At 37.7% G+C, this 11,658-nt stretch overlaps 4 protein-coding genes across 4 annotated transcripts in view; 2 read left to right on the top strand and 2 right to left on the bottom strand.

Annotated features, from left to right (window-relative positions):
- The first annotated feature begins 28 nt into the window (after positions 1-28).
- LOC129794051 (immediate early response 3-interacting protein 1) lies at positions 29-543 on the top strand. Its single transcript, XM_055834632.1, has 3 exons — positions 29-196; positions 263-364; positions 431-543. Exons 1-3 carry the CDS (start codon positions 109-111, stop codon positions 484-486), a joined length of 246 nt encoding a protein of 81 aa, XP_055690607.1. The 5' UTR covers positions 29-108; the 3' UTR covers positions 487-543.
- On the bottom strand, positions 487-1,150 carry LOC129794050 (biogenesis of lysosome-related organelles complex 1 subunit 2). The gene is made up of 2 exons (XM_055834630.1): positions 748-1,150; positions 487-669 (listed from the first exon to the last, which is right to left on the bottom strand). The coding sequence occupies exons 1-2, from the start codon at positions 1,039-1,041 to the stop codon at positions 541-543; spliced, it is 423 nt and encodes a 140-aa protein (XP_055690605.1). The 5' UTR covers positions 1,042-1,150; the 3' UTR covers positions 487-540.
- An 88-nt stretch (positions 1,151-1,238) lies between these two features.
- Positions 1,239-3,958, top strand: LOC129794046 (28S rRNA (cytosine-C(5))-methyltransferase). Its single transcript, XM_055834626.1, has 3 exons — positions 1,239-1,465; positions 1,535-2,530; positions 3,608-3,958. The coding sequence occupies exons 1-3, from the start codon at positions 1,346-1,348 to the stop codon at positions 3,812-3,814; spliced, it is 1,323 nt and encodes a 440-aa protein (XP_055690601.1). The 5' UTR covers positions 1,239-1,345; the 3' UTR covers positions 3,815-3,958.
- The window catches only part of LOC129794045 (uncharacterized), a 31,601-nt gene continuing 23,778 nt past the window's right edge, over positions 3,836-11,658 (bottom strand). Inside the window, exons 8-15 of the mRNA XM_055834625.1 lie at positions 11,195-11,602; positions 11,059-11,098; positions 8,244-8,358; positions 7,928-8,149; positions 6,176-6,602; positions 5,830-6,099; positions 5,517-5,746; positions 3,836-5,452 (exon numbers count right to left, since the gene is read on the bottom strand). Of these exons, the coding sequence (XP_055690600.1) occupies positions 4,647-5,452; positions 5,517-5,746; positions 5,830-6,099; positions 6,176-6,602; positions 7,928-8,149; positions 8,244-8,358; positions 11,059-11,098; positions 11,195-11,602 (2,518 nt within the window). The 3' untranslated portion in view covers positions 3,836-4,646. The remainder of the gene's footprint in view (positions 5,453-5,516; positions 5,747-5,829; positions 6,100-6,175; positions 6,603-7,927; positions 8,150-8,243; positions 8,359-11,058; positions 11,099-11,194; positions 11,603-11,658) is intronic.

The raw sequence follows: 11,658 nt of genomic DNA, 5'->3' as shown, positions 1-11,658 counted from the left end.
GCTTTGCATTACAGCCGCTTGGATCGCAGTGGGCGTTCCGAAAAATTCCAACAAGATTCCGGAAGAAAATTGTTGATCAAAAAAAGCAAAACAAAGTTATTTCTTGCAATGTTTACGCTGTGGAATTTAATTGAAGCCTCCCTGTTGTGTCTCAATGCTGTGTGCATCCTCCACGAAGAGAGATTCCTGGCCAAGAGTAAGGAGAAACATTTGAAGTTGCAAAAACACCTTTCTAACCTCACTTTCGGTGATTTTTTTTTAGTCGGATGGGGCGCTAATGCGAATGTTCAGGGATTTGGTGAGCCTCCCACAGTAAAGACTCAGCTCCTTAATCTCATTCGATCCATCAGAACAGTTGTCAAATGTAAGATTTTTCAAGAAATGAGTTTTTCTTCGATTTTTTGTGATGATTTGGATGCTTTTCTTGCAGATCCTTTGATATTCATCAATATACTGGCGATTTTGTTCAAATTAATACTCGGATGATTACGTGTGGGAATGCAAATAATGTATTTAACTAAATAAAAATATTTCTTTTGGTTACTTCTTTTGTGTTAAACTCTTGAATTTTGCCTCCAATTGCTGCGTGTAGGCATCGAGTTTGTAGGCAGCAACCTCAATCTTCGTCACTGTGGCATCAATCTCGTCAATTTGTTGCAGATAGGGCATCTTAAATGAATTAAAAAAACAAAATGTTAGACCACAATTGAAAAGTCAGAGAGGAGGAATAGAGGGAACAGTACTCACCAGCTCCTCAAGCTTCACATTCAATTCTGCCGTTGATGCTGATAGATTTTCTGTGATTTGCTGCATATCGGAATACTTGGAAATTGTGGCACGATTCATGTTCTCAAGAAGTTTGTAGTCCTCCAGGGGTCCTGTGAGTTCACTTGAGATAAAATCTCCTGTTTTCTGGAACATTTTTGTAGCGAGACGCGAAAGATTTGGATCATGAGGATCCAGAGCTTCAAAACTGGATGTCGATGTGGAGAGTGTGGGTCCCTTTTTGGGGGAATCCGTAACACCAGCGCACTCCTCCATGGAACTGTTCCTTTTCTCCCCAAGAATTTGTCTCAATTTCCAGGAAATTCCCGGAATTCACTTTGTTTACCTTTTTTTTATTTCGTCAGCTGTTTTGCGACTTTTAAAGTCTACAAGTGGTACACGTAAAAGAATAGGCAATTTTATCATAAGAGTCGTGTCTTTATCTGTATTTTTCCATGTGCAGCTGGTACTATGCAGCTAACTTCACACCTTTCAAGAAAGAAAACAAACGTGGTTTGTTTGGTTCTGCTTTTCGTGTTTTTTCCAAGAGAATTTCCTCGTGAATTTAGCGTAGGTCATCATGAGTTTCACTCATTCAATAAAAGTCCCAACACAGTACAAAGTTGCCAGCAAGATTTTGCAGAAATACGAAGAGGATGGAGCTTCCATGAGGAGCATGATTTATGGAGAAAAACATGCGGTGAGTACATAAAAAATCGCCTTTCCCGAAAAAAAAAACAATTAAATCGACTAATTTACTCCTTTCTAGCGAGTTAGACGTCTATGTGGGCTCATAACAAAGATCCTCCAGCAAAAACCCATCCTTGATGCTGTAATAGAAAGCAGCAAAATCCTCGAGAAGGAAGATCGGATGAATCCCTACCTCTGCACAATTCTCGTAGCTGAACTCCTCATTGGTGCTGGGAAGCTAAATGGAGAATCCAAGCCTGTTACAACGGTGCTGTCGTATGAGAAGAAATTACGAGAAAAGTTCAAGGAAGCTCTGGAATCCTTTGGAGAAGTTCCAAAGCCAGAACAAAGTAAATTACCACGCTATGTTCGGATAAATACGCTAAAAGTCAAACCTAGGGAGATTCTGGAAATCCTAAGCATGGAAGAGGGTTGGAGGCAACTACCAGCGGCTGAAGATTACACGAAATTCCTGGAAGCTGTGCAAAATCTGCAAGACAATGAATTCATTGAGGACTTTCATGTTCCCAATTTATTTGCCTTTCCGTTCACATCTCGACAGTATTGGGCTACGCATCGCTTCGTTGAGGACTTGAGTGTTGTCCTGCAGCACAAATCGTCGTGCCTAGCACCCTTCCTCCTCGCACCACCTCGTAAATCTCATGTATTGGACATGTGCTCAGCTCCGGGTCTCAAAACAATCCAAATGGCTGCAATGATGAAGAATAAGGGAGTGATCTATGCGGCTGAGAATCACAATGCACGCTTCAAAACTCTCGAGGACTTTGCCATGAATTCCGGAAGTACAATAATTCAACCCTTGAATGTTGATAGTTTGACAATTCGCGATGAAGATGTTCCGGATATTGAGTATATTCTCCTGGATCCTTCATGCTCAGGCAGTGGAGTAATCTTTCAGATACAGACAAGAGAACGAACAGAGTACAATGAGGATCGCATTGGAAAACTCTCTAGGCTTCAGCTGAAACTTCTCTGTCATGCCATGAAGACTTTTCCAGCAGTTAAACGAATTGTCTACTCAACGTGCTCAATGAATGTTCAGGAAAATGAAATGGTAAGATTTGCAAATCCAAATTGAAAAATTTTTTGTTTAGAAATTTCTTAAAAGTCCTGTAATTCTGTAAACTAATCTTGCACATCACCTTATCATGGAATGTACACTACCATTCAAAAGTTTCCGGGAAAGCAAAAATGGGGTATTTTTTAAGACAAATTTCAAGTGGCTACATCTCCGGCTGTGATTAACCGATTTTCAAAGATTTACTAGTTTTGAAAAGATACATTTCTCACCTTTCCAAAACTGGTAAATTTTTGAAAATCGGTCAACCCATTCGCTCTTGGCAGCCATTTTGATAAACCTAGGCAAAAGTATTTTTTTACGATTTCACAAATTTTCACTTTGACCTTTTGTAACTCCGCCACTAGTACACCGATTTTGATGAGTAGAGCATAGGAAAGGTAATTTAATTTCCTTTCCAAAACTAGTAAATTTTTGAAAATCGGTATACCACAGCCGGAGATAGAGCCACTTGAAATTTGCCTTAAAAAAAATTCCATTTTTGCTTGCCCGGAAACTTTTGAAGGGTAGTGTACGTTATTGAATTCTTATCTAATAAAATGAATATTTCCCTTCAATTTTAATCAAAAAAAATTTTCAATTTATCTTTAAAAAATCTTTAAAAGAATGATTAAATGTCTACAAAGTTCATAACATTTTATAATATTAAAACTTTCCCATCATTGTGAGATTTTGTCCCTAAAAGTCCCAAAAAGTTTTGTAAATCCTACACCACGTCATAGTTCTCACAGAACATGCCCTCCACATGTGCTCAATTATTCCAAGGAACCTTGCAAAATTCGACCTCTTAATCTTTGACATTTTCCTCGTATAAAGACATCGTAATAGGGCCCAAAAGACTCCCCCACAACAACGCAAAGCGAGAGAAGTGAAAAAGGAAAAGAACCTTAAGATTATTGGTTTTTATTGTCACTTCTTCCTTCCCCATGTGCCATTAAAGAAGAACAAAACCATCACCACCATCTCTTGGGGATGCTGTTCAAAAATTCATAATGCTCCCCACGATGGGACTGCTAAGAGGCATTCACGTGTGTTTTCCTCCCCATCTTACAGGTCGTTCAGCAGGCGCTGAAGCAATTCAAGAATTTCAAACTCAAGTCCCCTCTGGAACAGCTAAAGGGTGAGTGGAAGAGTTTTGGGTCGTTGAAGAAAATCGGCAAGAAGTGCATCTATGCTGTACCCGAAGTTGATGCTACAAATGGATTTTTTATTGCCATCCTCGAGCGCAAGGACGAACTTCCAATGGACACCACAACGTAGAATTAAAAAGAAAAGGTAAAATTTTGTCTACCACTGTCTTAAATATTTTTTTTAATAATAGTATCTGTTGCTGCAGCAACTCAATTCTTTACAATACTTTTCAATTGTTTTTATTTTACACAATACATCCTTTTTGAAAGAGTCTGTGAATTGTTTTTTTTTTCATTAATATTTCAATCAACAATTTAACGCTACAACGAAAGGGATCATTCCTTACACAATTTCTGGATTTCTTGTCCAATTTTTCATTATTAATTTATTATCGCAATTTATCAATTTTTTTTAGGGCTGTGCTCTGTAATTGCAGGATTATAACTTTTTTTTTACGGATTACATAATTACTGCGATCCCACAGCTGACACCAATCGTATGATTTTCAATTATTTGACGTTTTTTTTTCCATTAATTCAATATTATTTATTCTTGTCTATAAATGTGAAGATTTTTAAGAGGTTGATTTTATGGGGATTTTGGTGTGGTATAAGAGATTCCAAAGTCACTTTGTATCCCTTTTTCCCCGAGAAAAGAGGCCTGATGAAAGTCCCTTAAAATACTGGAAATTCTTTCAAATCATCTAGTGCATGTATTTTGTCCTAAAAGTAAAAATTTCCAAATGACTTTTGGACAATCAAATTCCTACAGTGAGATGCCTTCTAGGGGCAGGATAATTTAACTATGCCTGCAATTCCACAGCACCATACCCGGAATTTAAAGGGTTTTTCTTTAGAACAGAGAGCATAAGATGAACAACATAGTTTAAGAGAGAGAAGGAAGATTTTTTTTATTGCTGGAACAGGAAAGTCTTCTTCTAGAGGAGTGTACTCTCGCACCCTCAGGATGCTTTTGCTGAGGGATCGGTATTTTTTGGTGCACTCCTCCCGTCCATTGAATTTCTCTGCATCCCAAACCCATCCACGGGTGGTGGACGATGCGTGGGGCTCTGGAAGGGGGTACTATTTGTGCTCTTTGGCTTCCTGAACCAGCTACCCAAGTGCCGACGATTTGCACCTCCTTCCTCCATGGGAATCACCTTTTTCGGCACATCGTAGTGCGATACGTCGGGTTTGGGTTTTTTTGCTTGTCCATTTGACGTTGTTCCCCCACCTAGAGGGGGGACAACCTCTGTGCGATTAATGTCACCATCAGGTGGTTTTTTCACACCCAAATTCTCATCATCTGTGATATTGTCATCATCCGCTGTGCCGGCAAATTCCGACACAAACAAACTCGTGCCACAGTACTGACGCTCAACGGAAAGGGTGTTGAGGAAGCGAATCTTGTGTGCGGCACTGCGGAAGCAGAAATCGTGCCATTTGTTGCGGGTATCACAGTAGATTCTCAGGGCATTTTTTAGTGTAACACCAAACATTTTGCCATCAGGTAGATTGAGGATGCTGCAGTTGTCAAGGAAGATGCGACCCTTGTAGATAAAATGGGTGCGTTTCATAAAGTCCTTGCGACAGTAGATTATTTGTCGATCAAAGAGGAAGAGGGTGAATGTGTTATTCCACAAGTTTGGCGATAGACGAATGGCGTCAATTTGCAGGAAGAGTCGGGTACTGTGGAAGTGCAGCGGGGGCCCCGTGAAGTTATCAAATTGTGTCTGAATGCGCGACATGTGTTCACTGTTGCGTTTTTCTATAAAAGAAATTTTTTTATTGATAAAAAATGAAGAATTTTCTTCTAACTAAGCAGAGTTTACCTTCATTGACCATTTCTGCCACCTTTTTCATCGTTCCAAGTGCCAATTCAAATGATTCCTTGCAGTCCATCATGTCCTCATTCTTCTTCACGTCACGCTGGAAATTTGGATTGGACGGGAAGTACTTTACAAGTTCACTCAAGTGAAGTGGATACCGACAAATTCTCTGAATTGGCGCCAAGAGATGTGCAGTGAGTGGAAGTTCTGGGAGTTTTTCGCACTTTCTGCATCTATGTGGTGCACAAGTAAAAGAAGAAGACTTTGTAAAATCTTTGCTTGTACAGGGACGGCTTAACGAGGGGGGAAGGATTACCTTTCTAGAATTTCACATGCTGCTTTATTCCCTGTATATTTCTCCAATTCCATAAAGCCACGCGGATGGGAGTTGCAGTAGGTGGAGTAGACGGAAAAAGCCGCTTGGTGGCTTAAGAACACTTTGGCAATAGAATGATTGGAAATTCCTGCTTTGAGTGCATCGAGGAATGCCTCTTGAAAGTGAAGAATGTCCTCAATGTTCGAAAAGATACAATTGATACTTTCCATAGGAAATATTTCGGTGTGGAGTCGTAGTTTGTGCAGAAATCTACCAAATAAAATTCTTTTTAGTACCTATTTCTTAGAGAAGGTTTAGTAGGGCGAAAAAAGAAAAAAATCCTCACCCATAGCAGAGGGATGAAAGAAGGTTCACGTAGGCTGTTTCAGCATCAAGGAGTTCCCGGATGGCATTATCACGGAAATTCATTTGATACTCCTGACTGGATATTGAGGGCTTATCCCCAGTCACACCATTGCGTGCACGAGTATCACCAAGAGGATCTTGGGGTGGATTTGCAGCAAGACTCTCGGCTTTCTTACTTCGTACAGCCACACTAGGGATAACTTTGACAAAGTCCCGTGGAAACCAACCGTCTCGTGTTGCAGGGGATCCCATTGTGGGCACAGGGTCGGGTATCATGAGACGCCCCCACCACCAGGGGCAATCGTCGTACACAAAGACTTCAATGAGATCCCCTTTGCGTAGGGCTAACTCTTGCGTATCACTTGCTTGGAAGGCAAACACAGCTTCGGCGTATATTGGAGCTTTTTCTATTTTTTTTTTGCATTGAGAAAAGCGCATAAAGGTATGAGAAAATGCAATTTTTTAAATCTTTAATGTGTTTGAAAAAAATGTTTTTAGCATTGAATTGCTAATAAAGAAAATCTTTCACTATGTTAGTGTTTCTTTATGTTTTAATTTAAGGATGTACTTAAAAATCAATTTAAGGGATTAATCGTTAAAAGTCGTCTCGAAACAATGTCTTTAGAATTGAGATTAATAAAGAATAAGAGATAACAAACTAAACAATATTAACGGCTGTTACATTCGTTACATTGAAATTATCAACTTTTGACAACTTTGTGCCGTTCTAACGTTTGACATTTATTTTTTTTTTTTGAGTTATTTATTAAATATCTGACATCTTATGCTTGACGTTGTTTCTAATATTTGACGCTCATTTTCAAACGTTTGATATTTTGAAGCTTGTTGTTTTATTTCTTTTCGAACGTTCAATACTTCTTTTCTAAAATAATATCGTTCCATTTCTAATATTTGAAATCTTCTTTCTAAAGTTTGGTATTTGTTTTATAACATTTGACTTTGTTTTTTTGAACGATTGACATTTTAACGTCTACAGTTTCTTTTCTGATGTTTGACGTTTCTTTTGCCATTAAGCGTTTCTACTCTTAAATACATAGGGGAGGGCGGGGTTAATAAAGTCACTTAAGGGTTTGGAAAAAGCAGAAAATATCATATTTCCTAGGTAGATAGAACAAAATGATCTGAGAAAGAGTTGTAGGGCAAGAAATATCCTAAAGAATTGAGCTATACATTTCGTTTTATCTGTTTGGGAAATATGATATTTTGAGCTTTTTCTAAACCCTTAAGTGACTTTTTTAACCCCGCTCTCCCCTATATCGTTCCACTTCTGTAGTTTAATAGTTTTAGTATTTAAAGATTTCTCTTTAAATTATTCTGCAATAAAACCTGACTTGCCTGAACTTCAAAGGTGCTTTAGGCATTCAAAATTCATCTTTGATTTTTCAGTTTTATTTCGCATACTTGCAATAATATTTAAACCATATTAACTAAAATATCAGCTAAAATGTTTCTTTTATAATTTATTCCAACAAGCTTTTATTCCTGAAAATTATTCCTCGTATAATCTGGATTATAAACATCCAAGCAAAACTTGAAACATTGGATTTAACATATTGGAATGAATTTAATTCACTTTATGACCACAAATGCATTAAACTAATTCAAAACTTTTCTAACGAACTAATTTTGTTTGAAAATTATTCACAAAATATCCTTTGAAATGTATTTTCATGAGTTTTTTTTGTTGGGGAAAAAAGGAAAGTCCACTCACCCTCTTCTTCCTGCAGGGACGTCAAACTATCGGGGAATGATTGAGAGAGATTCTCCTTGAAGATTTCTGGTTCAGAATCCGTTTTGGTCATCAAACGACTCTCCTCACTTTTGCTCATTGCCTTCGATAGTTGTGCCTCACACTCCCCGCATTTGTTGCGCTTTCGGCTGTGCTTCCCACGAAATTGTGTGATGCTCTTCTTGAATTTCTGCAGGACTGACTCTGGTTGTGTTTGGATGTGTATATGGCAAATTATTAATCACTCAATTAGGTCGAAATATTGCAAACCCACCCCAGACCCTGGGAAATCACTCACCGTTGCTACTGGCGACAGTTAGCGTCTCATTTTCAGGTATTTGGCTTTCATTAGTCACGAATGTGAAGGTCTCCTCTGTGACAAGTGGGCTGGATACGGCTCTCATTTGATTTGTCTGCAAGAGCGGTAAAACAAATTCACTTTTCACTAAAAAAAACTCCAAGAGAGAGAGAAGAAAAATCCAGACAGGATGTTAGAATTTAATGAGGAAGTGTGCGGTTTGTCTTTCTGATGGGGATTCAGGTGCAAAATGATGAAAATGTTTCTGAATTGATGAGAAGCACTGTGTCAATTTGTGAGCGACAATTTTCAGCGTCACAGTCTCGTCTTCCTCCAGCTCTTCGTCATGGTCTCTCTCCCTTCTTACGCGCTACCAAAGGGAATCTTGCACCTGGTACTCATATGGCACTTCAGGGCCGAATTCGTCACTCTGCACATTTGCTTTTGTGTGTGCCTCTTGCCAAAGAGGCACGCCACACAGAGTTGATCCGAATTACAAGAAAAATAGTTTTAATTTTGTAAAAATATTAATCTCTTATATTTTGTTTAAAAAATCCTCTTTTTTTTTAATGACAGAATTAAGAGTTTTTAGAGGGAAAAATTGAATTTTTAATCATTTCAATTTTATTATTTTAATAAGTTTTTTTAAGGCTGTGATCTGTGATGAACAATGTTAAAAAAAAATTAAAACATTGCAAAACTCCATAAAATTTCTCTATTTACGACTCTACAAAGGAGTTTATCCGTTTCTTATAAGAAAAAACCAATAGAATAAAATTGCAAAATGAATAAACTTGTTGAGATGCAAAAAGGCAAAAGAATCAGAAATAGCCTTAGAGACTCCATTTTTCACTGGGATCAGCTATGAACAGCTGGCAACTTTTTTCCTTAAAATGAAATCAATGACGTCACTATTGTGTTATTTTTTTTTCACGACACATGACGCATTCACACCAATTCTTCGTCAATGATTTTTAAAAATTAATTATTTTCATGCTTCATTGTGCTTCATGCATTGAAAGAGGCAATAAACATTATAATGACGTCATTGTATGCATTTTTAGGTAAATTTTTATTGGCTTATCCCAGTTGATCTCACTGCAAAATAGGAAGCATTTTCAACATTTTTTTATTCTTTCTTTTTAATTCTCTACGGTGTTAGGCATGCCCTGATTGTCTCCTCCAATAGGAAACTTTCTCATATAAAATCGTATAAACTCCTTTGAGATTTTAAATCTCCATCTATTAAATAAAATTATTATCAACTCTGTTTCCCTAGGATATTTGTCATTCGACTTCTCTTCTTGAAGGCATTATAGACAAGTTAATCGGTATAATGTCTTTTCCAGGAATTGTGCCCAAATGTTTCAATATTTTCTGAATAATATTCATGTACATAAATATTTCTTCTGGTTTTGGCAAGAAAATGAGCACAAAGCCACAGGAAAATTTTGTCTTTTGAAAATTAATCGCTTTAACACGAAAATTTTCTTTCTAAACAATTTTCACAAGTTAAATGATGACACTTCATTGGGTTTTTCCTGGAATAAATTTTTCTCCTTGTGAGACATCAAAGAGATATTAAAATTCCATTATTTTACACACTTCTTCCCACTCTCACCCCCTACTCTGTCTAATTTGTTTATAAGAAAACTCAATTTTCTGCGAGAAGCTCATCAGAGAGGAAGCTTCCTTTTAAAGTAAAACCATCCCGTGCTCTTTTCTCTTCCTTTTTAATTCACCAACGCCCAACCACTATGATTTTTCAATTCATACAAAATTCAATGGTAAAGGGAAATAAAGCTATGAAGGACCGTCGAAGATTAACTTGAAGGTCCTTTAATACCCTAAAATATTAAAGAAAATTCTCCTTGTAAATTAATTAATGGGTTTTAATGTAATTTAATGTGTTAATTTAAAACATAATTCTCATACTCATAATTTTAATTCTCCTTGTTACCCTTTATTGAAATATATTATTTGTTGGATACATATTTGATTCCTCTCTCTGTATACATAATCTTTGTCCATATAAGAGGCGTATAATTTGCTCTTGGAAACAGAATAATAAGGTTTGTAATCAATTTATGTATGCTCTACTACATATGTGCGTATGTGCCTGTATGTTCCTTTTGAAGTCACAGTCAATATGGCATAAATTAGTAAATTGAAGAATTGAAAATTAAATCATAAAGGTCACACATTGCCAGTAGAAAAACAATTTACAGCAAATCTTTAATTTTTCATGGAAATTCTCAAGAAAAAAAAATTACAAGGAAATTCTCAAGGAACATTTTCAAAGAAATTCCCACGAAGGAAATATTTTTCAAAAAAAAACAAAGAATTTTCTTTCGAGCTTTCGCTTAATGGTTGGTCTTCATTTTGAGTTTCTTAACAAAAAAGCTCCCTCTTCTCTTTTTGGGATAAATAATCCGTATCTTTTTTGCGTGCTTCTCCTTTAATTGCCACACATTTTCCCGTGTTTTCCTTATACCAAAAACACCGCACGTATGGCTTAAGGGAAGAATACACGTTTATTTTCACGGTCAAACAGGAAGCTTCAAGTATGTTTGTCTTTTTTTTACATATAAGTTGGGGGTGTGGAAGACGCAAAAGGCGCATAAAAAAAGAATCTTATAAGAAAAAAAAGACAAGGGAGGGATGGAAAAATGTCTCAATTGAAATGTTGTTTGTCGTGAAAGCGATCATGGGGAATGGGAGAGAATGAGGGGGAGAGAATGGAGATAAAGTGTAAGGAAAAATAGCAGATGGTGGTATAAACTATTTACAAAGTCAGGAAGGATATGAAACTTACCAATTTTGTCGGTCGACTTCCAGTTGATTTCTTCAAGTGGCTGCCAGGTGGGGGGGGGTGGGTTGGGAGAGAAAAGATATTTTGAATTAATATATGATGCGAGGTGTAGGTGTGGGGGTGGGTGGTTTACCCTTACCTGCCACGCATGAATGACTTGGGGAGGGATTTGCTGCGATAGTTGGCACGTGCTGGCGACAGCAGGGCACTGCTGTCCTGGAGGTCACCTCCTCCCCCCGTGTCATCATCAGCGGTGCTGTCTCTGGCGGCTGATGGTGGGTCAATTTTCGCATTACTACACTTGCTGTCTGTCATCATTTGGCTATTCACATTACTACTACAAGGTATTTTTATGAGTGTTTCTTTTGGTGTGTCTGACTTCTTCTGAAAATCATTTTTAACTTTCATTCCGGCACCGCTATTGCTACTTTCTATACATGAACTATACATATCGGATCGTCTGCTGGAAAGCTCATCGTCGAGGCTATTGCTTTTGTCGCCAGGGCATTTCACCTTGCGCGACTGCTGCTGATGGCCACCCGTGCAGCTGAAAGACACAAATTCATGGGACGGCATTTCACGGAGGACCCACTGGGAATTTTT

This window comes from Lutzomyia longipalpis, chromosome 3 (genome assembly GCF_024334085.1).
Source record: "Lutzomyia longipalpis isolate SR_M1_2022 chromosome 3, ASM2433408v1".
NCBI classification, from domain to species: Eukaryota; Metazoa; Arthropoda; class Insecta; order Diptera; family Psychodidae; genus Lutzomyia; species Lutzomyia longipalpis.
The sequence above is the reverse complement of the archived record's forward strand: the minus strand, read 5'-3'. Positions and strand labels throughout refer to the sequence as shown.

What these genes read in the sequence shown, in the direction of transcription:
- LOC129794051 (XM_055834632.1), top strand. Translation starts at nt 109, where the DNA reads ATGTTTACGCTGTGGAATTTAATTGAAGCCTCCCTGTTGTGTCTCAAT. An exon ending in AGAGAGATTCCTGGCCAAGA is followed by an intron (nt 197 to 262) that starts GTAAGGAGAAAC and finishes ATTTTTTTTTAG; the next exon opens with TCGGATGGGGCGCTAATGCG. An exon ending in CATCAGAACAGTTGTCAAAT is followed by an intron (nt 365 to 430) that starts GTAAGATTTTTC and finishes CTTTTCTTGCAG; the next exon opens with ATCCTTTGATATTCATCAAT.
- LOC129794050 (XM_055834630.1), bottom strand. Translation starts at nt 1,041, where the DNA reads ATGGAGGAGTGCGCTGGTGTTACGGATTCCCCCAAAAAGGGACCCACA. An exon ending in ATGTGAAGCTTGAGGAGCTG is followed by an intron (nt 670 to 747) that starts GTGAGTACTGTT and finishes AATTCATTTAAG; the next exon opens with ATGCCCTATCTGCAACAAAT.
- LOC129794046 (XM_055834626.1), top strand. Translation starts at nt 1,346, where the DNA reads ATGAGTTTCACTCATTCAATAAAAGTCCCAACACAGTACAAAGTTGCC. An exon ending in TTTATGGAGAAAAACATGCG is followed by an intron (nt 1,466 to 1,534) that starts GTGAGTACATAA and finishes ACTCCTTTCTAG; the next exon opens with CGAGTTAGACGTCTATGTGG. An exon ending in ATGTTCAGGAAAATGAAATG is followed by an intron (nt 2,531 to 3,607) that starts GTAAGATTTGCA and finishes CCCATCTTACAG; the next exon opens with GTCGTTCAGCAGGCGCTGAA.